Source organism: Castor canadensis, chromosome 5 (assembly GCF_047511655.1).
Source record: "Castor canadensis chromosome 5, mCasCan1.hap1v2, whole genome shotgun sequence".
NCBI classification, from domain to species: Eukaryota; Metazoa; Chordata; class Mammalia; order Rodentia; family Castoridae; genus Castor; species Castor canadensis.
In genome coordinates, this window is record NC_133390.1 from 1,904,467 (window position 1) to 1,928,565 (window position 24,099).

The 24,099-nt window shown below is 52.4% G+C and overlaps 1 protein-coding gene across 15 annotated transcripts in view; it reads right to left on the minus strand.

The window, feature by feature from the left end:
- Trpm2 (transient receptor potential cation channel subfamily M member 2) overlaps positions 1–22,989 on the minus strand; it is a 60,008-nt gene extending 37,019 nt beyond the window's left edge. For 2 of the 15 annotated variants that reach the window (XR_012447822.1, XM_074072514.1), the window contains exons 1-9: positions 22,753–22,989; positions 18,544–18,812; positions 18,040–18,128; positions 11,437–11,605; positions 9,229–9,409; positions 7,325–7,491; positions 3,837–4,017; positions 2,394–2,455; positions 1,139–1,339 (exon numbers count right to left, since the gene is read on the minus strand). Coding sequence is in view for 14 of the 15 variants with exons in the window: in XM_074072514.1 (XP_073928615.1) it covers positions 1,139–1,339; positions 2,394–2,455; positions 3,837–4,017; positions 7,325–7,491; positions 9,229–9,409; positions 11,437–11,605; positions 18,040–18,128; positions 18,544–18,812; positions 22,753–22,858 (1,425 nt within the window). In the remaining variant the exon portion in view is untranslated. Of the gene's footprint in view, positions 1–1,138; positions 1,340–2,393; positions 2,456–3,836; positions 4,018–7,324; positions 7,492–9,228; positions 9,410–11,436; positions 11,606–18,039; positions 18,129–18,543; positions 18,813–20,957; positions 21,050–21,538; positions 22,172–22,752 lie in introns of those variants that run through there. The other 13 variants (XM_074072515.1, XM_074072518.1, XM_074072527.1 and 10 more) reach the window with 13 other exon arrangements.
- Between the last annotated feature and the right edge of the window lie 1,110 nt (positions 22,990–24,099).

Here is a 24,099-nt window from a genome sequence, read left to right on the forward strand (position 1 = left end):
CCAGAGCCTAAGTCCTTCAGGGGACAGGGAAGAGGTGACTCATGTGATAGAGGACCTGCCTACCAACAGCAAGGCCCTAAGTTCAAACCCCAGTACTGACAAAAAGAAAAATAAATACTACAGAGCCTGAGTCCTGAGACAAGTCCTCTCTGATGCCCCTATGTCAATGAGTCACAGCCCAGTGTGGTCAGCTGTGATGTGTCCTGCGGTCTGTGGTTAGTGGGCCCTGGCTGCCCACAGAACTGAAATTCAGCACAGTTGAGGTCACTCAACCTGGTGCCTGACAAAGCACACGTCACACGTAAGGCCCTGCGCACGAGCATCCAGGTACATTCAGGACCTACTTTGTCCTGTGGGGAGCTGTGGGGAAGGTTCAGATGCTCACTGCCTTGCCAACAACTGAGACCAGAGAAGCATCAGTAACCCTCAAGAATCCCACTAGGAAACAGGACAGGTGGTCGTAGAATTCATGAGTCCCAGGCTCTGGGTTCTGAGTGCGGGATATGGAGGTGACCACAAAAGCTAGCAGCCACTGGCGCTGGCTCAGGGGCTTCCTGGGTGAGGAGGCATGACCTCACAATGGACCCCTGTGCTGACTAGGTCATGGGACGTGGGGCACCTGCAGAGTTCATCAGGAACCACCTGAAATCCAGCTCCCCAGTAGGGAGATGGGAGCTTCTAAGGCCACTCCAAAAGTGTCCATTAATGCTACTGTGAGGCTGACCAGACCCTGTCCCTTGCTGCTGTGCCCTGGCAGCTCCTCTGCTTCCCAAATCTCAGCCAAGGTCCAGCCTGGGCCGCCCCTTCCTGGGCCCTTTCCTGGGCCTCCTCCCAGCAGCCACGCCCCTGCCAATCCAGCAGGCTGTTCCAGAACAGTGATCTCGGGCCACAGTGTCCAGCACAGCCCAGGCCATCTGTGAATGAAATTCAAGCTGTGCCCTCCCTTGTCACATCATCCAGTCTCCCCAAGCCTACCCAGGAGGCTTCCTCAGGCTCAAGGCCCTCACCCTGTGCTAATCACTTCTGTACCCACTCCCCCGTGGGGTTGTCTGTTTCAGGTCCCCTGAGTACTGGTCTCTTCAGGTGTACAGTCTGGGAATCCCCTCAGGCCTGGGGACTGCATGACTGTCTCACTCACCTTTTTTGTCCACTCGATGATCCTGCTTTCGGTGAAGGTCTCAAACATCTCCTGAAAGAACATGCTGAGCTTCTGCTGGATCAGGGAGATGGTGATCTCAGACACGGGCAGGGCGGCCACCTGGGCGATGACATCAGCCACACGGCCTGAGCCCTCCACAATCACGCAGGGCGTGCCGTTGGTGATGGCATTGTAGATGGTCTGTAAGACCAGGTCAGAGTGTGAGCAGGATGCCATCCTCGCCTTGCTCTGACACTTCTGAGGTAGAGCCTCCTTCAACAGCAGCTCAGGCCAGCTCACTCACTACGGGAATGAAGCTTTGAGGCTGGAATTTACTGGAAGCAATCGCTAGCTTGGTAGCATTGAACTGCTCTAAGGGACTAAGGAGCCACTCCTGACACACTGAGGGAGCACACCTGATATACCCTGTTCAGGCCTGTTGCTCACACCACTGTGATAAAAAGATTTTGTCACATTCCCAAGGTCACTCTGTGTGAGCCCAGAGTGACCAAGTCCCAGGAAACAGCAGGACCATGAGAAGAACTCTGGGATCCAGTGCATGCACAGATGCTGGAAGGCCCCGATAGAAGGACATGGGGCCTGCCCTGGCGTGAGGAAGCACAGCGTGACCCACCTGCAGGATAGCACAAGGGGGACTCAGCCTGGCTAGGGATGGGCATAGGATGCAGCAGACCCCCATCCAGCCAGGAGACTCCAGGGCTCTGTTTTGACCTCTGAGATCATAAAATGAAGACGGGGACATTTGCTATGATCCCATAAACAAAATGCCCACAGTCTCACCCCCAATCCATTAATTCTTCCCATAGGTAGATCTGGCTAGCGTCCATGAAGGAGGCAAACCACACACCGCAGAGTGGCTTTGAACGAAGATCAGACAGCAGCAATTCAAACCACCTGATGGATCTGCTTTAATACTGCTCTTTGACTCCCCACCACCAGCAGCTGGGAGAGGCAAGGGCCTGTACTCTAAAAACACTGCCTGCAGTCTGGTGGACTTTGATAACACCCAGGGGTCCTGAGACAGAGCCAGCAGGCAGCCCCTTGCAGCCATCTGTAGCTGCCCTCCTCAGTCTCCTAGAAACGACCCTGTCACATGGTGGGCCCCCCATTTCTCTTTCCCTTGGGGACAGCTCAGCACCCTGTCCTGCTGGTGATGCCTCCAGGATGTGGCAAAAGCCCCTCAAGCCAGTCCCTCCTTCATCAGCAAACTCACCCCACGCAGCACTGTACTCACATGCAGCGTGCCTGGACCGCCCTCCAGCACCACACAGACGATGGGAATCTTGATGGCCACACCTAGGGGAGTACAGAGCCCACCTGAGGGCACGTGGGGCACACGCCCTCCACTTGGGGTCACCTCCCCACCTATCGACTCCAGCCTAGTCATGTGTGAAGCACCAGCTGGGCTGTGTCACACGCAGGTAATGAGCAGCTGCTGAAGGGGACTCTGCCAGGTTTGCATGCGACTTGCTCATTCCACAAAAACAAGCAAGCACAGAGCATCTGGCGATACCCCTCCCACTCGCCTGCATCCCACCCCGTGTCTGTTCACTTTCTTGGGTGGGAGGAAAGGATGAGAACTGCGGACAATCAGAGCTGGCACCCTGGTCCCCCGTGCCCTCTGCTCAGCAGGTCATCGTGGCCAGCCTGCTTATCTCTGCAACCTTTTTACAGAGTCTTAAAATCTAGGCTGGCCCAAGAGAACATCCAGCAGGGGACCCTGTCCCCCTACTCTTCTGTTCAGCATACCCTGAACTTTCTATCCAGATGACTTGAGGAATCCCTTTCCCTGGACAGCGAACTATGCAGGGCCATCAATGACCCCTGTCTTCTCACACTCCACCCTGAGTTCTCCAAGATCAGCAGCATCAGCACCCCCTGGGGACTTAGGAGGAGTTCAAGGCCTCCTCCCCCAGAACTGTGCAGTCAGAGTCCTGGGGCCATGGATCCTCTGCACCTCCTCCTCCAGTCATGTGCAGAGCCCTGCCTGTGCCTCCCACAGTCCTGGACCCTGTCTCTCACCCACAAGGGAAATGATGTCAAGCTCTGAGTTTTTGTTTTGGGTATTTTTGTCAGTGCTGGGGCTGAGTTCAGGGCCTCATGCTTACTAGGCAAGTCCTCTACCACTTGAACCATCCCCTGGCCCTTTTTGCTTTATTTTCCAACAAACTAAATTTTTGCACAGGGTCAGCCTCAGACCACAATCCTACTACCTCCACCTCCCACATCGTTGAGATTATAGGCATGAGTCACCTCACCCCGCAAGCTCTCATTTCAGAACCTGAGATTGTTTTGTTTCTGATTTTAAATGGTTGTGGGGGAGCTGGTGGAGTGGTTCAAGTTGGTAGAGCACCTGCTTAGGAAGCCTGAGGCCCTGAGTTCAAACCCTATTATCACCAAAAAAGTAAAAAGTAAATAAATACACTAAATGATTGTAGGATATTCTATTACTTGAGAGTGCACAGAGAAGTTGAAAGCCCTCACTGACTTTCCTTCCACTGGTTAAAGGGGCAAGACAAGAGGGCCCCCAAACAAGCGTGCAGAGATTCAAGGAAGGAATGCTGGTGCATTGAACAGGACTGTGCCCATTCGAGGTTGGGGTCATGGCTCTCTCTGACACCTGACGGACCAGCTGCTCTCTCTGCCCCAAGCGCACTCAGAGGCATACTTGCCTTACCTCCTCTTTCTTTTGTCTGCTCCGATATGAACTTCTCCAGTTTAGTCCTCAAGGAAATCTCCACCCCATACTGGCCGTGGGTCCCGTCGTCCACGAGGATAAAGTGGGAGTGGTTGCTATCCAGGCAGGTCAGGTTCCCTTGGCCTTCCTCATCCAATAGGTATTCAGCAGGGAAGCCACCCTGGGGATGGCCGGGGAAGAGTTAGACAGACTGATGGAAAGTTCTGAACCTTTATGCTAGGAATGAGGGGCAGGTAGTAGCTTGGATAATGTCCCCCCAGTGATATCAAGTCCTAATCACAATGACTTGCAAGTGTTACCTTACTTAGAGAAAGGGTCTTTGCAGATATTATTAAGGATCTTAACACAGGAATATTAACCTGGATTGTCTGAGTGGGCCCAAAGCACCAACTCAAGACAGAAGCAGAGGGAGAGGCAATGTGACCAGAGGCACAGGAGGAGTGGTGTAGCCACAAGTCATAGAAAGCCTAGAGTCACTAGAAGCTGGAAGAGACCAGGTGTGGATTCCCCAAGAGACTCTTGGAGGGTGGGTGGCCCTGTCACAGCACCTTTAGCTTAACCTAGTGGTAGTGATTTCAGAGTTCTGTCCTCCAGAAATGTGACCAAGGAACTTCCTGCTGCTTTAAGCAGTCACAGAAACTCACACAGAGTTAGGTGTTAAGAGGCGGACTGCTGGATCAAACACCTACAAACATAGGCATAGCTGCGGAACTGGGTAAAAATGGGTAGAGGATGGAAGGATTTTAAGACACGAGGACAGAAGAGGTCTCAGTTCCCGGTTGGTAGAAACATGGATGCTGAACACATTGCTAGTGACAGCTCACAAAGAAGCAAGGAGCATGAAAAGAAAGCTTTTATTTTCTCGGAGAATCCATACATTGCTGGTGAAGGCTCAGAAGGCAATGAGAAATGTGTTATTTTTCTGGAGACGGATGGTTTTGCTACACAGTGGCCAAGTTTAGCTGAGTTGTGTTGCAGAGTTGTGCAGAAAGCTGAATCAGAAGTGCTATGTTTGGATATTAAGCCTAGGAAATTGCCAAGCAAAATGTTGAAGGTGCAAGCTGACTTCTTGCTGCTTCTTATAAAATGCAAAAGGAAAGAGATAAATGGATAGAAGAGCTGATAGGCAAAAAGGAACCACGACTTGATGATTTGGGGAAATTTTCAACCTATCTAGCTTGCAGAGAGTGCTAAAAATTAAGAGTTTCACTATTTGAAAACCACACTCAAGAAAGAGGGCCACAGGTGTGGCTGGGGGACTTTTTACTAGGGACAGAGGAATCAGGCATGTGACCATGGACTTGCCCAACCAGATCAGAAGATGTCAGGAAAAGAGACGATGATATCCAAGACAGACCTGTGGAGGATCTGCTTGTCCACTGTCATAAACCCCTACAACATGCACAAGGACCCACAAGGAATGTGCTATCAACAAAAGCCCTGAAAACCTGTACTGAAAGGAACATAAACAGGACAGAATGAAAGAAGGCAGTCAGACTCCCAAAACCCTTCAAGCAGAAGATAGGCTGATGATCCTCAAGGAAAAAGAGAGGTCATCTAAGGCCACCTGAGGGGCCCAAGGGCAGAGCCTCAAGCCACAGAGGATTATCCCCAGGATTATAACCTGGGAATTTCCCCTGCAGGATCTTGGAATTGCTTAGGACCAGAGATCCCTTCCTTCCTTCCATGCCCCCTTTTGTAATGAGAACATCTCTGATTTGCAGGATGCGTGACCCACCACTGTACTTTGGAAGGGGAGAACTTGTTTTCAGCTCCACAGGTAAACACGTGAGGGGGAATTTTGACCCAGGCTGGACAAGACCCAGAGTCTAACCTGATTTACATGATAAGAGTTGGAACTTTAGAGCTGATGATATTTAGGTGGTATTTTGAACTTTGGGTTGAGACTAAAATGGGTTGATAATTTGGGCGTGGCGGGGAGGATGAATACATTTTGCACGTGGGGTGGACGAGAATCTCTAGTAGACTGGATAATGGTCATGCAGAGATACCACGTCCCCACCCTTGGGCCTTGTAAGTGCTGCCTTATTTGGAAAAAGGCTCTCTGCAGGTGTGAGTGAGTTAAGGACCTTGCTATGAGGAGGTGACCTGGATCACCTGGGGGGCCTAGATTCCATCATAAGTGCCTTACAAGAAAACACAGGAAAATAAGGCACAAATACACAGAGGCAGCAATGTGACAGAGATCAGATGAGGTAACCATGAGCCAAGGGAGTCCCAGCAGTCACCAGAACCTGGAAGGGGCAGGAAGGACCATCCCCAGTGCAGTCTGTCCACCCCTTGACTGTAGCTGAGTGATGCTGAGTCCAGACCTCTAACCCTGGGAGAAAAACAAAATCTCCATTTTTTTGAGCCACCATGAGAGTTGTGACCATTCATTACCATGGCCCCAGGAGACTGACCTGGAGATGGCCGCTGGACCAGAACACACACCCTCCGCTGTCCACAGTGGATGGACCAGCAGAAGATGGAAAATCTGTTGACCTCAGATTAGGGAGAAAAGTAAAGAGTGATCCTGAAGTCACCTGCCCTCTCTCTGGCTATCTTGCACTCTATAAGGTGAATATGCAAAGCAGAGCAGTCTGGCCATCCTCCCCAGATAAACACGCCATGATTCTGACCCAAAGGAAGAGGAAGGCCACCAGGCCTTGCTGCTCCCCCCGCTGGCGGCTGTGTCTGACGAAGGGAACCACCGTGCTAGAGAGGCTGTGAACACATGCGCTGTCAGTAACAAGGAAAGGAACCTCCAGAGAATGTTGTTCCTGAATGTCCTGACCATGTGAACCAAGTGCACGTGTCCTCATGGTGCCAAATCAAATGTGTCCCTAGTACATCTTCTTCAGGTATCAATCTACCTCTCCGAGCTCAACTCTCCATTCTTAAGCAATTGCTTCTCCCAGCTGCAGCTGGTTAGGCAGAGTCTCTGTCTTCAGCCTTGAGGGGAAGCCTACATCAGCAATGACTGCCAGAAACCACGGCACAGTGGGACTCCTGGGCGGGACACCTCTGATGGAGAAAGTCAGCGTTCAGAGCTCAAGCTTTGGGATCAGATATCCTGCTCAGTCCAACTCAGATGTTGTGTGATCTTAGCCAGGTCCTATCCTGGCTTCCTATAAGTCTGTTTCCCATGGACTGTCATCAGAGCAGCTTTTAGGATGCACCCTCTTCAATGGTGGCTCTTGGATGGCCCTCCTGTGGATCCATCTTGTAATCTTGAGGGAGGAGACCAGAATCCAGCCACCTTAGCTGCTTGTCCTGCTCACACGGGTCTGCAGCATGGCCAGGACCTACACCAGATCTCCTGCATCTTGTCCCACCTCTTCCCTCCCTCCACACTTCCCAGCTAGTGGCCGCTCCCTACTGTGTCTGGGAAGAGCTCACATTCCCTCATTCCTTCCCAGCCCACCTCCTCTGTCCCTGGCCCCCCTCAGGAGCAACCCACTTACCATGGGGTGGACCAGTCCCTCCCGGTTGTGGATGGTGCCCCAGGTGGCCACTCCAATGGTGATCACCTCCCCTTCCTTGTAGCTGCTACTCAGGCTGAAGTCCCGCACTGCCTCGCCCACCTGCTTCATCACGCCGGCATGGGACCCCCCTGTGATGATCCAAGCCCCTGGGGAAAGAGACAGGTGTGAGCAGGCCTCCTGGTCCTCATGCGCACCCCACCGTGCAAAAGCTAACATCCAGAGTTTCTCTGTGCTCCTTAACACTTGCTCCTCCACATTCAGGGGCTTTCAAACACATCAGCAGACACATCTCCAAAGCAGGATTAAGCTCTGTTATAGCTCTGGGAACCCAGTTCTCCACATTGCAAAGGGCAGGACAGAGGACAGTGACAGGGACCCCATTTTCTGCCACAGGTCTCATCTCTGTCCCAGGCTCCAGAGCAGGCTCCTCAGGAATGTTTCTCCATGCTTCTATTTCCAGACCTGCAATTCTCCCCTCTTCCTATCAGTGTTTGAGACCCGATGGTGGTAGGCTGTATCCTTGCTCCCGATCCCTGGGTCCGTTTCCTATAGAGGACCTGTCTACTACCACATGGCTTACAGTGGCCCCAGTAGGGGACACTTCCCATCAAGTCCTGCTCAGGGGGCCGCCTACCATGTACGCACAAGCACAAGGACTCCAGGGCTGAGGAGCGTGAGCGCACACCAGCTGTGCCATGATGCAGCAGGTCCCAGGCAAGGTCTGATCCCCCACCCCATCTCCAGTGAGCAGACACGTGATCAGAGCCAGTCACCAGCCCATAAGCAAAAGGCCTGTCTGCTGCTGCCCCATGCACAGCGCTGACCAGACCTCAGAAATTGCAGCCTGGATGCACGCCATTTAAGAAATCTAAAACACATGGCAGTGGCTTTGAGCAGTAAGTGGGCAACAGGAAACACTAAAATGATACAGGATCATGAGCAGGAAAACCATGTCAGTGACTGGGGCAGGGGGAAGGGAAAGAGGGCGCAAAAGCTGTGAGTGCATGTGGCAGACGGTTAGTGGCATTAATCCAGGTCCTACAGCAGAGGTCAGTTTATAAGCAAGGATGGTGGGAGTGGGCAGAGTCCAGAAAATTTGGGTCATCCAGTTAGAAAGGAGCAACTGTGCCCCATCACCACCTGGCAGCTGGCCAAAGTGATGAAGCCCTGAGTGGCACAGTTCAGTCCACACTCAAAGCAAGATGTTCAGCCAAGACATGGTTGTCATTTATTAAACCCAGAGCTCAGGAGAAGCCGGGTGATCCCAAGCTCATGTGGCTCCCAAAATGGTGCATCATCTCCATCTGCCCGACTTACTCAGAGTTACAGCTGTGTCTGCTTATCAAGGTCACCTCAAAGGAACCCCAGGGGCTCAGGACAAGTGAACTTGAAGTGTGGTAAGGTCATCTCATATCATCCACATAGATCTGGGACCCTGCTTGGTTCTCACTAAAGGTGTGACCTTGGGAAATAATCTAATCTCAGGAGTCAGGTGCCCAAGGGGAAAGGCTGGTGATGATCCACCCTCCCTGACTAGAGGAAGTTTAGGGAATCCAGCTGCCCAAATGCTCACTGACGGCCCCACAGTTAGCCTGACCTCCACTGGCCTCTGGCCCCTCACATCCACTAAGGATGTTCATTGCTCCAAGGCCTTGAGTCACTAGTGGGTTACGTGTTGCAGCTGACCCTGCCATGGGCAAGAAGAGAGGCAGCTGGATGTGGAGGAAGGAACTGTGTACAAGTGAGGACCCGGAGAGTCTGATCAAGCTGGGACATGGACTTGGTCACCCAAGGCTTCTCCAAGCCCCGCAGCCCTGAACCCCTACCACTGCCCACTTTGCCCACTCTGCACCCATTGCCTGTGGACAGGGCTCAGTGCCTACCTGTGGTCTGGGCCACCTTGACCAGGCCTCTCCGGAAGATACTCTTCAGTCTCAGTTTCATGTTGAAGTTCTTAGCCCCTCCGGTCACTGAGATGAGGAGGTTGGGGACATCCAGGCCCCAGTGCTGGGTCATGAGATGGTAGATCACGCTGGAGGGTGTGTCCTGGGAGACTCGGACGTACTGTGGGGGACCAAGGAAAGAAAGAGGACCATGCAAATGCCATAGCACTTATGATCAACGTGGGCTGGGACTACCCGGCCTGCCCTCCCTAGCCCCAGGGCCCAACACCTTGGGTCCAGACCCAAAAGAAAAGTATCAGCAGTGCCCAGTCAGGACACAGATGCTGAGAAGAAAGAGAAGGAGGTGGGCCCAGAAGAGAGGCCAACATCACTTTCCCTGCAGCCCTAGACCAGCTCCCCCAGAGCACCTCTTTCCTCATTCTCTCTGCTCTGGGAGCACCTCTCAGACACACCCATGTTCCTTATCTGCTTTCCACCCTCAGGACCAGGCCTTGCACTGCCCCTCCAGACGAGTCTGCTACTGCAGGTCAGCCTCCTACCTGTTCTCCTCCTGCTCCCAGCCCACCTTCCCTTGGCCAGGTGCTGACCCATCACTGGTCTTTGTGGTTTAAGCCTCTTCCTGGGCACTGCCCTCCCAGGGCTGACCCTGCTCCGGGTCCTCATGCTCCAGAATATCCCAAGGGCCCCATAGCAGACTCTTCTACTTTGGTTAAGTTCACTGTTTGGGACCCTATCTGGCCAAGATCCCCCAAGATGAGCTCTCAGAGGTCAGGAGGGGATGGTACAGAATCCAAAAAGTGGCCGGGGAGCCCCCACAGCAAGCAGGTCATAGTTGTAGTGTTTCAATTACAGAAGATCTAATCAACACTACAGTGGCTGCAGCTATCACCTGTGGAATGGCTGAGCAGGTATGGGGTGGGGCTTCATGGCTTGAATATAAAGCACGTGACCCAAAAGGAAAGGGGCTGTGGATATGCCTTGTGGGGATGCACACAGCACACAGCCAGTGACAGGACTTCACTGAGGCCAGGCTGCATCTCAGTTTTGTCTCCAGGCATCTCACTCACTAGTGGACCACAAGCATTCTGCCATCACTGTCCCTGGCTGGCCACCATCCCTGTCAGTGCCTGGAAGGAGGAGGCTACAGCCAGGAATGTGTCAGGATCAGGATCCCAGGCTCAGGTGCAGCTAGGTTCAAGCCCACTGTTGGCTGCTGCCCACTGTGGCTTTGAGCACGAGGTGGGACTCCAACATGCCTCATCTGGAGCTAGGTGACAGGATCTCCTTCCAGTGACCACAGGACAGATGAGCCAGGAGCTCAAGAACACCCACAGGACTGTGATGTAGGGTGAGTCTGGGCCTGGTGGCTGCCCAGGAAGCCTGAGACTACATAGCCCTGTGCCCAGACCTCCTGCTCAAGTGGACACCACCATGAGAGACATCCAGGAAAGTTGAGGGACAAGACCACACCCAGCTACTAAGAACCTCAAAGATTCTAGAACCCCAGCACAGAAATAAGTGGTGCCAGCTACCTCCCATTCCCACAGGGCACTGTGGAAGGCCCCAGAAGCCTTATTAGAATGCAGGTGGCTGAGCCCCAGTTCAGCAGGCGGCACATGGGCCTGGAATTTGCCTGGTGATGCTACCAGTCCAGGGACCACACAGAGACAGAGGCCTCGGGGAACCCGGCTTGGGCTTGGGTCTTCCCCAGCAGTCTGCTCCCTGTGCTCTCATACAGGCACCAAGACTCTGCTCAGCCACAGCGCCTGCCTCCTGCCCCTGCTGCTCATGCTGCCTCCCTGCCTTTGCAGTCACTGGGCCTTCCCACTGACCTGTCCACACCTCGCTGCCGCTCACAAGTACACACCAAGGTGTCCGGGAGCTGGGCATCTCTCCTTAGTCCCCACGACCTTTCAGACTGGGACAAAATATAAGAATTCACTCTCTCCTCCTCTAGGAAACTCAGCTCGCCTCCCCTCTGCTGGGCAGGTAGCAGAGAACAAGAACACCCACCAGGTGCCTTGTCTCTCATTTGCCTGCAATGTCCACCCTACCCTGTCCCATCCCTCAGCATGTAGTAGGCTCCATGCACCTGATTTCTGCAGCCCAAGATATCTGCCACCACATGTCACCACAGGCCACCATGGCTCCAGCCACAATGAAGAGCAACACAGGGATGGAACCAACCTTTCCTACTTTCTGGCCCAGACCAGTGAAGATGATGTCACCAAAGGCATCTGTCGGCATCTCCTGGACATGCTTCTTTGGGTCCCACTCCTTGCCCTGGAAGGCATGGGGCTTGGTGGCCTCCTCCAGGTGCTGCTCCTGGGTGTAGCCACATGCACACACCACCTTCCTGTGAAGACACAGTGTAGTCACCAGGGAATGAAGTGCCTCTGCTGCTCGCTGTGGACACATCCAGGGTCCAAAGGAGAGCCAGGACTTTCATCCCACCCAGAAATGACAAGACACCCTACTTTGGTGTCAGAAGAGGCCATGTAGGGGGCAGTGACAGCCACCCTTGCCCTCCCAGCCAGCCGGCATCAGCAGGGATAGAGCCCATCCACGGCAGTACAGGAAGTCCTCTCCACCAAGCGTCCAGGGAAGTTGGTTTGAGGGTTGAACACCCTAATGTGGTTCTCTGTGAACGCAAAGGAGACCTTCTGTGGACTTCTGCTCATGTGGCACCAACAAGATGCCCCCTCGTCCAGGGGTCCTCACAGAACTAGCCAAAACACAAGAGCTACAGTCTCATAGTAAAAAACCTAAACCAAGATTTTAACCCACAACTACTAGTCACACCAAGAACCAGGAAACTCAACCAAAATGAGTAAAGACAATCAGAAGCCATGGGAGCCAGGAAGAGGTGGTACTGCAGTTTTCAAATGCTGGAAGATAAAACTACCAACCAGAATTCTATATTCAGCAAAATATCATTCAAGAATGCAGGGGAAGTCAAGACGTTCTCAGCTGAAGTAAGACTGAGGGTCCTTGTCACCAGCAGAGCCACCACAGAAGAATGTCTAAAGGAAGCTCTCCAAACAGAAATGGAATGGTAAAGAAAACCTTTGGGAATATCACAAAGGAAGGAGAAACAATGAAAAGAGAAAACATGGGTAACGCAATGCATTCCACTTCTTTCAAAATTCCAGAACTATGCTGATGGGTGAGCACGATCCAGCACGGCTCTCTAGACATGCAGAGGAAGTGTTTTAAACAACTATGAGACAGGAAAGGTAAGCAGATGTAAACAGAAGAAAGATTCTACACTTTATTCAAACTGGGAAGACGTCAACACCAGTAGGTTATGAATGGTTATATTATATACTGTGAATACCTAGGGTGCCCACTAAAAAAAAAGCTAAGTAAGAAAATACATTCAAAACTAGTATAACTGAACCAAAATAGAATTCTAAAAAATGTACAAGTAACCCACATAAAGATAGGGGACAACAAAATGGATAGAAAACAGAAAGGAAATAGCAGACTTAAACCCTAACATATCAAAAGTTATGGTAATGTAAATGTTCTAAACGTACTAAGCAGCAAACAGAGATTGATGAACTGGGTTAAACAAAAACCCATAGGACCCAGGAGGCTGGCAGAGTGGCTCAAGTGATAGAGTACCTGCCTAGCAAGCATGAGACCCTGAGTTCAAACCCCAGAGCACACGCTAAGATTCCACCTCACCCCTGTTAGAATAGCCATCATCAGCAACACCACCAACAACAGGTGTTGGCGAGGATGCGGGGAAAAAGGAACCCTCTTACACTGTTGGTGGGAATGTAAACTAGTACAACCACTCTGGAAAAAAATTTGGAGGCTACTTAAAAAGCTGGACATCGATCTACCATTTGATCCAGCAATACCACTCTTGGGGATATACCCAAAAGACTGTGACACAGGTTACTCCAGAGGCACCTGCACACCCATGTTTATTGTGGCACTAATCACAATAGCCAAGTTATAGAAACAGCCAAGATGCCCCAGCACTGACGAATGGATTAAGAAAATGTGGTATCTATACACAATGGAATTTTATGCAGCCATGAAGAAGAACGAAATGTTATCATTCGCTGGTAAATGGATGGAATTGGAGAACATCATTCTGAGTGAGGTTAGCCTGGCCCAAAAGACCAAAAATCGTATGTTCTCCCTCATATGCGGACATTAGATCAAGGGCAAACACAACAAGGGGATTGGACTATGAGCACATGATAAAAGCGAGAGCACACAAGGAAGGGGTGAGGATAGGTAAGACACCTAAAAAACTAGCTAGCATTTGTTGTCCTTAACGCAGAGAAACTAAAGCAGATACCTCAAAGCAACTGAGGCCAATAGGAAAAGGGGACCAGGAACTAGAGAAAAGGTTAGATCAAAAAGAATTAACCTAGAAGGTAACACCCACGCACAGGAAATCAATGTGAGTCAATGCCCTGTATAGCTATCCTTATCTCAACCAGCAAAAACCCTTGTTCCTTCCTATTATTGCTTATACTCTCTCTACAACAAAATTAGAGATAAGGGCAAAATAGTTTCTGCTGGGTATTGAGCGGGGGTGGGGGGGGAGAGGGAGGGGGCGGAGTGGGTGGTAAGGGGGGGGGCGGGGGGGAGAAATGAACCAAGCCTTGTATGCACATATGAATAATAAAAGAAAAATGAAAAAAAAAAAACCCCAGCGCCACCAAAAAAAGGAAAAGAAAGAAAAAAATAGGACCTAGCTATTAATTATCTACAAACATCTCACGTCAAAGGATTGCTCAGCAAGAAAAAAGAGCAAACTCTTATCCATTCAACAGCTTGGATGGACCCTGAGGACATTACGCTGAGTGAAAAGAGGCACGGATTATGCAGTGTGGGTCCCTTTATAACACTCACAAATGACAAAGTCACAGTGATGAAAAATAGAGTAGGAGTTGCCAGGATCGGGGATGGGGACAGGCGGTGTAGCTACCAAAAGGAAGTACGAGGGAGAGCTCTGAGGGGACCCAGCTCCCTGTGCATTCAATTGTGATGCTCAGCACAGAAATCCACATGTGAAACACAGAACACAAAGCTGAACCCACATGGCACCAATGCTGAACTCTGGTTTGATACTGTACTACATTTGAATGGGGAACCCATTTGCAGCATCTTCAAAACTTCCTTTAAATCTGTAATTATTTCAAAATAAAAGATTGAACACACACAATGGAGGCCCAACACAGAAGAGACGAGGGTGGAGCAAGGCACAAGTCTCCAGGCCTAGCAGAGGGCACCTGGGCTGTGCCACAAACACGCCAATCTCAAGGCTGTGACTGCTTTCTCCTCCCTCCAGGAGAGAAGGCACATGTACCCTTTGTCAGCTGCCACCTCCCATCTTATTGTCTTGGTCTTTGTGGGTTGAAATCATTTTAGTTCTTTACTGTTGTTCACTGGGGTACGAATGAAACGAAGAAAAATATAAAAGCAGATGAAACTTGACCCAGATGAACTAGGAGAGGCAGAGCTTGTGTTTCTCCACCACTTTACCAACTGTGGGATCTTAGACGTTTCTGAATTTCAATTTCTCCATCATTAAAATGGGGAGGTCCTATATCCCTGACCCCCTCTTGACATTGTATAGACCCCTAAGGTGGATCCAAGGCACTTTCAGGCTTGCAGAGACCCTAGGGGACACTGTGTGCTCATGTCATGAGTGGGGACCCGGTCAAGACAGGGAATGTGTCACTGGGCCTGAGCTCTTGAACCTTGGCCTAATACTGCCTCGAAGTTTCTCACAGGTCTTGAACAGCCAATAACAAGCTCAGTCCTGCCCTTCTTCTCTTTGAACCGTCATCTCTGATGTTAGAGCTTATCTCCATGGACCACTGGCCCAGAACTGAAATCATCAGAGAGCCTGCCCAGATCAGCATAAAGGGAACGTCACCACTGAGGGGAGACACAGCTCTCGGGAGGCACCCTCTGCAGCCTGATCCTTTCTCCCACCTGCAGGTGACTCCTGGCCTCACTCAGTACACTCTAGCTTTAGGCTAGAGACCTTCCTGAGCCTCCACTTCAACCCCCATACTCTGCAGATGGTGGTCCAGGGAAGAGAGACATTGTGCCAAGGCTAGAGGTAAATCGTGACCAAAGGAGGAGAAGGCCGGGTAGAGTCAGGGAGTGAAGATTCCAGGCCAGAACAAGGAGAGTAGAATGGTCCTAACATGTAGGCATATCAGTAAATCTATTTTAAAAAGCCGTGTCTTGAACTGGGGGCACAGATCAAGTAGTAGAGCACCTGCCTAGCAAGCATGATGCCCTGAGTTCAAACCTCAGTACTGCCAAAAAAGAAAAAGAAAAAAAAGCCAGGTGCTGGTGGCCCATGCCTATAATCCTAGCTACTCAGGAGGCAGAGATCAGGAGACTCAAGGTTCGAAATCAGCCCAGGCAAAAGAATTCATAAGACCTTATCTTGAAAAAGCCCATCACAAAAAGGGGCGGGGGGGGGGCTGATGGAGTGGCTCAAGGTATAGGCCCTGAGTTCAACCCCCAGTACTGCAAAAAGAGAAAACAAAAAGCTGAAAAAGTTAGAAATCTCACAGAAGATCTTGTCTCATTGGTGAGGTAGAGAAACACTGCGGGACAGAGGCCACCCAGCGGGGCTGATGCTGGGTCTCGGAGAGCCCTGCATTCAAGGCTGCTATTTGGGTCCTGGACTCCCCTACCCCTGACTGCTCAGGGTGCATCACAGGCCAAGCATGAACACCAACTTTCCTTCTAGAGTGTGCGATTTGGGTGGCTGCTAGGCAGGGGTGCCTAAGTGACCAGTCCCCAAATGGACCTGGCACTGAGTCTCCAGTGGGCATCCCAGATGTCCTGCCCACAAGTGGTCATGAGCCTTAACCCTGAGCACAACTACACAGAGACCCTCGATTCTCAGTGGGCCACTGAGTATCTGGGGTGAGTAGCCTTGAGAACCCTGGAAAGCGAGTTTACACTGCCTACCTTGACCCCGATCAGCCTGCCAGGCCCTTGCCTGTTCCACTTCCAAGAAAAGCCAGCACGTGGGATTTGTGAAGGAACCAATAAGCAGCAGGCTTTGGACCCGTGTGCCTTCCTCTGAGCTGGTCAAGGTTGTGAGGCAGGCCTGCTCTTCCTACAAGGTGTCCTTTGTCCTTTTCTGCAGAGTTGCCCCTCGGTATCCACTGGGGATGGGTTCCAGGACCCTCACAGACACCAAAATCCAAGGATGCTCTTATCTGAAATGTCAGCGTGTTTGCATAGAACTCTGGCTCATCCTCTCGCATACTTTAAGCCTTCTCTGGATGATACAATAATTGCTACAGTGAAAATGCTGTGTTCATAGCTGTTACACTGTATTGTTTAGGGAATGTCAAGAAGAAAGTCTGTATGTGTTCAGGAAAGTTGTAATTTTTTTCAATTATTTTCCAGCTAAGGTTTGGTTGAAGCTGAGGATGCTAAACCTATGAACGTGGAGGCCTGACTGCAGCCATCAGGAGTGGTTGTGAACCAGGAACTCTAAGTGCACACTCAGGTTCTGCCCGTGGAGCTGGGAGCAGGACTTGCTGGAGACTGTCTCTCCCTCAAGGACTTGTGCTGTCTCTGCCCAGGACAGATGAGGCTCTTCTCCAAAGAGGAGCCAGGCCCAAGGGTACCCCTGAACCTCTGCATCCAGGGCATTTTCACTGGGCCCAGAAACAACATTACTGCTCACTGTTTGATTCTACAGTACGAGCCTTCTCTTTCCCATCCTGGGACACACCTCCTTCCCACACCAGTCAGGAAATAGGAGCCTAATGCCAGCTATGTGCCTGGTGTGGAAAGTGACAGAGTCACTCTGCCTTGGTTACAGCCCCAAAAGAGCTTTGCAACGAGCAGGAGAGACAAGTCCCAGTCCCTCAGGCACAGCACAATGGCCAGTGAGGAGGATAGAGGGAGCGTGCCAGGGAAAGGCTTCTTCCTATTCCAAAAGGCAACTTCCATTCCAAAAACTACATGGCAGAAGTGGCTTCTGCAACAGGCCTTGAAGGATAAGTAGGAGTTACCAGGGGAGAATGAATAAAAGAAGAAAGAAGGTGGCCCCGTAGAGCAGAACAAAATGGGTGTGGCTGGAAGAGAGGGTGCAATGTGAATCAATGCTCTGTGTGGACTGAGGGAACAGCAGCTTTGGGCAGCAGTGCCCAGGGGGCTCTGCGGTCCCAGGAACAGGAGTGGACCTGCAGTTTGCCCCACGGCACCCCTCAGGACTCATGGGCAACCCCAGCTGGAGAGCTGGCAACCCAGAAGGGCAACATCCAGCAGCCCAAAGTGGCCACTGCTGCCTCAGACATGGTCTTGGCAGCCACAACTGTGGGTTCAGTGCGGGGAGAGGAGAAGGTGGTGAAGGCACTGGGGCGGAGGAAACTTGGGGCAACCCAGTCACTTTGGGCTTTGGCCCATAAGGGCATTGGACTGTGGACTTTCTTGAAGGCCCCTTCCAGCTCCTGGACTGAACCACTCTGCTTCCAAAGCAACAAGATGCTCTAAAGGCTGATCTGGAGCCCTGGCACCAGGCTGAGTCCATTTGTCACCACAGGGCAGCACATCAGGACCCTGGGCAAGTCACCATACCCTCTGCCCCAGGTCCTCCATCTGCAAAGCAGGACGGGGCTCAGCCCATTGCCCTGGAGGATCCTGGGACACTTGGCCATGTGGACATAGCAGGGTTCCTCACTGCCCCTGCTGAGGCCCTTTAGGGTGGGTCTTCAGATACTCAAACAGGACTGGAAGAAAGGGGTCAGAGGCCTCAAACACAAACATGTCACTTACCCAGCATCAGACAGCTTGGAACTCTCCACAAAATACATGCATTCTTTCTTCTTGATGTTTTCAGGGATCCATGATCTAAGATTTTCTTGCTGAAGGTAAAAACAGCACCTTGAGATCCTGGGATTGTCAAACTGCTCACCCCCAAAAGCGCACATCCCAGGCCATGCTTCCCAGAAAGCTTGCACAGAAGGCTAAAGCAATCTTGCCAGAGGTTCCTGGGGTGGGCTAGAAGGTAGGAATGAATCTATGAAATCTGTCCCTCTCCAGCCCGTCTTGGATGTGCTTGGAACTCTACAGTTTATATGCCCGCATTACCTAACTATGCTGTTCATGGGAAGAGCATAGTCGCTGGGCTGGAACCCCTGATGTCAGTAGACCCTCTGCCCACGGAGGAAATGAACCTACCCTGTGGACACCAACAAGGCTCAGGTAGACCCAGCCCATGTCACCACTTGGCCCCCTCTGGGCTTGTGGGTCACTATAGGACAGCCAGTGGAAGCCTACCTTCTCACTGCTGCCAAAGGCACACTGCAGCCTCCTGCCCTTGCAAAGGTTACTGTTGCTTCGCCGGAGATTAGGGACCATGCCCAGATCGGTGACTGTCCTGGGCTGTACCCCAAAGCCCTCCTCCTGCTCGGAGCCAGCTTTCCTTGGGTCTGAGTGCTCCATCACCACCCAGGGCTCAGCTTCAGCCTGCTCTGTCACCTCCTTCAGGACAGTCTTTTCTCCTTCATGCAAGGCTGGGAATTCTGGAAACACACCATGGGGGGCTGCTGAAATAGATCAGAAAGAGGAAGAGGAAACCAGTGTTCCGAGAGGACCTAGACATGTGTTTCCTCACAGGGAGCATTTCTCCTTTATCAGTCTGCACATTTTCCCAGGCTACCCGAATTCTGTCATTTGGCAGAGCCCCAGTCTGAAAGCACAAACGTATGGGAGTCCCCAGTGTTCATTCCTAATGGCCACAAACCCAGATCACCAGGCAGTTCTATACTCTCCCTGGTAGACCCTACCACACACAGACACTCCCTATGTGAGAGCCCAGGGCACTGATAGGAGAGAAATCACCACGGCCACCACATGCCCTGGTGTGCACCCTGTGGTTGCGTAACTCGAGGCTGCAGACCTTCTTCACTTTTTTTATGTTCCAGAAGGAAAAACCCCTGCTGCCCACAAAGTAGATTTCAGGAAGTGCCACAGCTCTGCACTCCGAGAAATGAGCCTGCTGATTAGAGCAAGCCTTGTTTTCTCAAAGCCTTTCTCCCTGCCTCTGAGGCAGTCAGTCTTTATTATGGGGCCCGCAGAGGAGAAAAGTAAGTGTGTTCCAGCCCTGCAGAGCTTCCCTGGGCCCACTGTACCCTAAGACTGTCCTCCCTAAGAGGGGGTCACCTAGGGGCAACGATGTGCCATGAGCCCTCCCTCCTTGAATGCCTTAAAGACCTTTCTGCCTGTATGTCCTGCATGGGGGCACAGACTCTCCCCACTCCATCCCTCTCACATGGGGACCCTAACAGGTCCAGGAACACCCCTCTGCTCAGATTGACACTGACTGGCTCTCAGCTTGGGGTTGGGCTCTTGAGTAATCTGAGACTACTGATTCTGGACAGATGTTCTCAGGTCTGTCTCCCTGCCATCCTCCTCTCTGCTGGACCCTGGGCCACACGCATTCCCAGGCCTCCAGACCTGAAGGGCAGGTAACTGGCCAGCTTCATGCACAGCTGTGAGAGCAGAGGGTGTACCTTACCCCATTATGGCCTTTAGGGCCCCTGCCATCCTTCATGGCAGCTCCCCCATCTCCCAACCCACTCCTGAGGAAGCCAGATGAGCAAGACACATGCCCAGATGACAGAAGTGGGACAGGAACTGGTCCAGCCAGTCTGAGGGGACCTGGACTAGAGGTGGCTCCTCTAGGACAGCCTCCCCTCAAGATGCTAGAAATGAAGTGGCCAGCATAGGACAGTGCATATGACTGAGGACTTTGCCTGTCTTAAGGCTCTGAAGTGCTCACACGCACCTCCTCACTTTTTGGACAGTTGCCGTCTCAGCATCTCAGGTCTTCCACAGACCTCCTCCAACCCCAGCTACAAATGGCCCTGGGAAGCCCATCCTCCCCCTGCACCACCACTGTCCTCAGACTGAAAGATGGGTCAGGAGCTGCACTGTGACCACAAACATGGGGACGCTGGTTCAGCCCCCTCCCTTCTTCTAGAGGAGGAGGAGCCCTGAAGCCCACAGCTGACAATGACCTTACACTCTGCCCATCCACCCTTCTCCAGGGTTCTCCTATCCACTGTCACATAGTCAGTCAACTAAAACCAACTCTGGTCACTGGTACAGAGCTAAAATTCTCCCCGAGCATGTGGCATAGCTCAGTGTGTTAAAGCACTCCAGAGCATCTGCCTAGCAAAGTCCTGAGTTCAAACCCCTGTAACCCCCCCCTCTAAAAAAAGAAAAACACTTGGGAGGTAAATGAATAGATGGATAGGATGTAACAGTGTCTATGCCCTCATGCAGGACATACAAAAGCACACCTATTAAACACCTGGGCACCTGCCAGGAACCTGAAGCTGCTGTAACACAGCAAATAGGCAGAACAGGGCGGGGTGAATCCCAGACCTGAGCTCTGCACAGAGATGCTGGGAGAGCTGGGGAGCTCTTTCCTGGGGAGGAAAAGAACCCAGATCCATGGGAGAGGGGACTGCCACACCTTCCCTGTCAGCCCCAGAGCAGCAGCTCCTCTGCTGAGAGCAGACTCTGCTGAGAGAGTCCCCCGCGCCCCAACTCCCCCTCCAAAAAAGAAAAGAAAAATCAGGAATGACACCAAGGCCAAATAAAACGGGACTTTGGACACAACTCTTCAAGCTGTCACACATGGGACTACACAAGGACCCAAGGTGTACCTCGGCACCCCAACTCACCACAGCCCAAGGATCACCAGGAAACAGAACGGGAAGAGACAAGCCTGTGCGCCCTGGCTGGTGGCCAGGGCAGGCCCGTTCCTCTCTGCTTCCCTCACTGTAAACTACAGGCTCGCTGCCCCTGCCCTCCCTCCCCCATCCTGGACATGCCGGCTAGGCCAGTACTTGGGAACCAATAAAATAACTAAGCACGGAGAGGGGGCACAGGAGCCAAGAGCCAAAGGAAGTGGGCCCTGGTCTCCTGTGAAGGTCCCGGGCACCGCTCCCCTTGCAGGGGTGGGATAGAAAAGCCCGCAAACACTGCGTCTGCTCCTTCACGCCAGGTTCACACAGCAGACGATGTCTGTACCCCAGCCTACACCTCATACCCTGCACCTCCGGCCCCTGCAAGCACCCGGCATCCCAATCTGCGCCCCTGCACCAGAGTGCACCTCCCCCCACTCAGGCCAGCGCCCCTGCAACAGCGCCCAAGCCGCAACCAAACCCAAGTCGCGTTCCCTGCACCCCGCGCCCCTGTACTCACTCGGCACCTCAGCCCACACCCCTGCACCTCGACGTTACCCCTGCCGGCGCCCCTGTACCTCTGCATTCCCTCCCCAAGCCCGGCGGGCGCCGCACCTCTCCACCCGTGCACTCTCTCTCCTGGCCTCAGCCCCTGCACCAGCGCCCGGGCTCGCGCTCCCGGCCGTTGCGCATACCCGTGCTCGGGCGTCATTGGCTCCACTGCACAGGACAGCCGCCCTGGCCCTGCGCGGCCGCCCTCATCTCCCGGCCGAGGTGCGCCGGGAACCCGGAGCAGCCCGAGTCGCCGGCACTGCGCTCTGCGTCACTCTGCTCCGGTGAGCGCGGCAGCTGAAGCCAAGGGCGCGCGGAGGTGCACGCAAGCTGGGCCTCTTAAGACGCCCCACCAGCGGGTAAAAGATCCGGGGTCATCGAGGTACTGACACTCACGCGGGTGTTTGCCTTGCCGAGAGTCAGACCCTCCACAAATGTGTCCGAAGTTTATATGCCCAGTTCAACGCTTATCTTCAAGCCCTGAACGCCCTGGAGAAAGCGCACTGGGGGAGGGAAAAGAAAGGCAGGTGTCTGAGGGGGACCTGAGTCACCTCCTACAGCTTCAGGACCCCCTGCTCTGCCCTGGCAGGACCAAATCTAGAGTGTTGGCAAGGAGTAAGACTGGACCCCAAGACTGGGACAGCTTCAAGGCCTGTTCCTCAGATGTGTCACACCAGGGAGGGGCAGGAAGAGAGAGGAAGATCAAACCCACAGACCCAGGCCACAGGCAGGCATGACCACTGGCCCAAAGCTGCCCAACAATTCCACCTTGGTTGCACTGCTGGTCTCTGTGCTGGTTCTGAGAATGGCATACTGACTCCTGAAAAGAAGATTGTGACTTCCAAAATCAGTGAGACCACTGGACTCTCACCCCACCAAGGCACTCTGCCCTGTCCTTCCCCAACACCAGCCACCAGTGCCCAGTGCCCAGCTGCCATGCCTGGGCCACTGGCCTCAGTGTCCAGGGAAGTAAAGAAGGCCTTATGGCCTCTGATCCAGGGAATGCTGGGGAGAGGGGGGTCTGCTCACAGACTCCCACCTGGCCAGCTACCCCTTTCTCCCCTCCCCTGGGTACCCTGGCCAGATTTCTGCCCACGGCATGCTCCTTTAGAAGTCCCTTCTCCTCCAGCTGCCCCTGCACCTCCACAGAAGAGCCAACTGGCATGAGCTAAGGAATGCCCACAATCTCACTTTCCCACCATCCTAGTTCCTAGGAAGTTGTGGGAAAGATATCACCCACCGCTTGCTTGGGGCAAAGCTATGTCACTTTGATAGGAACGAATGTAAGCGGAGCCTCTCCTCCAAAGCCAGTAGGCACCATGGATGCAGGATGGGCAGCTGTGCATGTGGCTTCTATGCTGTAGCTGTGCCTTGCTGGGTTGCACCCTGCAGGGGTGCACACTCCTCTGTCCACGGCTGCTGGAAGCCTGGCGACTGGGAAGTGCTCTGTGGTGCCAGCTGCAGTAGTAGGTTGTGGGTCAATCTGCCACACCCAGGAGAGGTGTCTGTTGGACACTGGTTACCGGGTAAAGAAGTGGAGACCCACCCATGCCAGCTGAGTCAGGTCCTGTGCTCCTTCCCTGAACCATTTCGTTAACAAAAACACTTCCAGGCGTTAATATTTCATAAGACAGAGCCTGCTGATGGACAGGCTGAGCTTCTGTTTCCGAGTATCCCAGGGCCTCTGTGGGAACATCATGTAAGGTGAGTGGTTAGTGAGCTGAGTATCTCTGACGGAGCACTGTGCCATGTTGCCCCAAGTGGCTCCTTCCCTTCTGGAGAAGAACCACAGGTTTTACAAGAAGACCACATCCCCTCTGCCAGGATGCTACCACAACGCGATTATGAAATATCCTTCCCATAAAATGCCATGAAACTCGAATGCAGCATGTGCTGATCTTGACAGAGTCACCTCAAGTTCAGAGGAAGGAAAGGTTCGGCACAAGGAGTTTTCGCAGCATACTCATCATGCCTACGATAAAAAGCTCCCTAGTCTGGCAGCAAGAAGGAAACCACAGTTGGTGAAAAGGATAGTGATCTGACCGTTCTGCATGGACACACTCTGGTCCTGAACAATGTGCGGGAGCAAGAAAGCAGGCTCTGGGTCCTGAGACCCAAGCAGGGAGAAAGAGAGGAGGTCTGATCACAGAGCCATGCCCTGCGTACTTTCTCTACCTGGAGCCAAATAATAGCTATTGTAGGCTGGGGGCAGGCCAGATGGTCTCTGTTCCAACTACCCAGCTCTGGCTTTGCAATAGGAAAGCAGGTATAGGGTATGCATAAATGGATGGGCATGGTTGTGTGCCAATAAAACTTTATTTTCAAAAACAGGCAGAGGGCCAGATTGGGGGCTGTAGGTTTTTTTTTTTTAAGTAGCATTTTATTTAATGTTGATTTTCCTCCCCCAGTTAGGGAAGGATTTAAAGTTGAAATGATTTTTTTTTTCTCTCCAGCACTGGGGTTTGAACTCAGGGCCTCATACTTCCTAAACAGGTGCTCTTACTGCTTGAGCCACTCTGTCAGCTCCGGGGCTATAGTTTAAGGGTTCCTGATCTTAAGAAGTGGGTTTCATGTTGGAGAATATCCT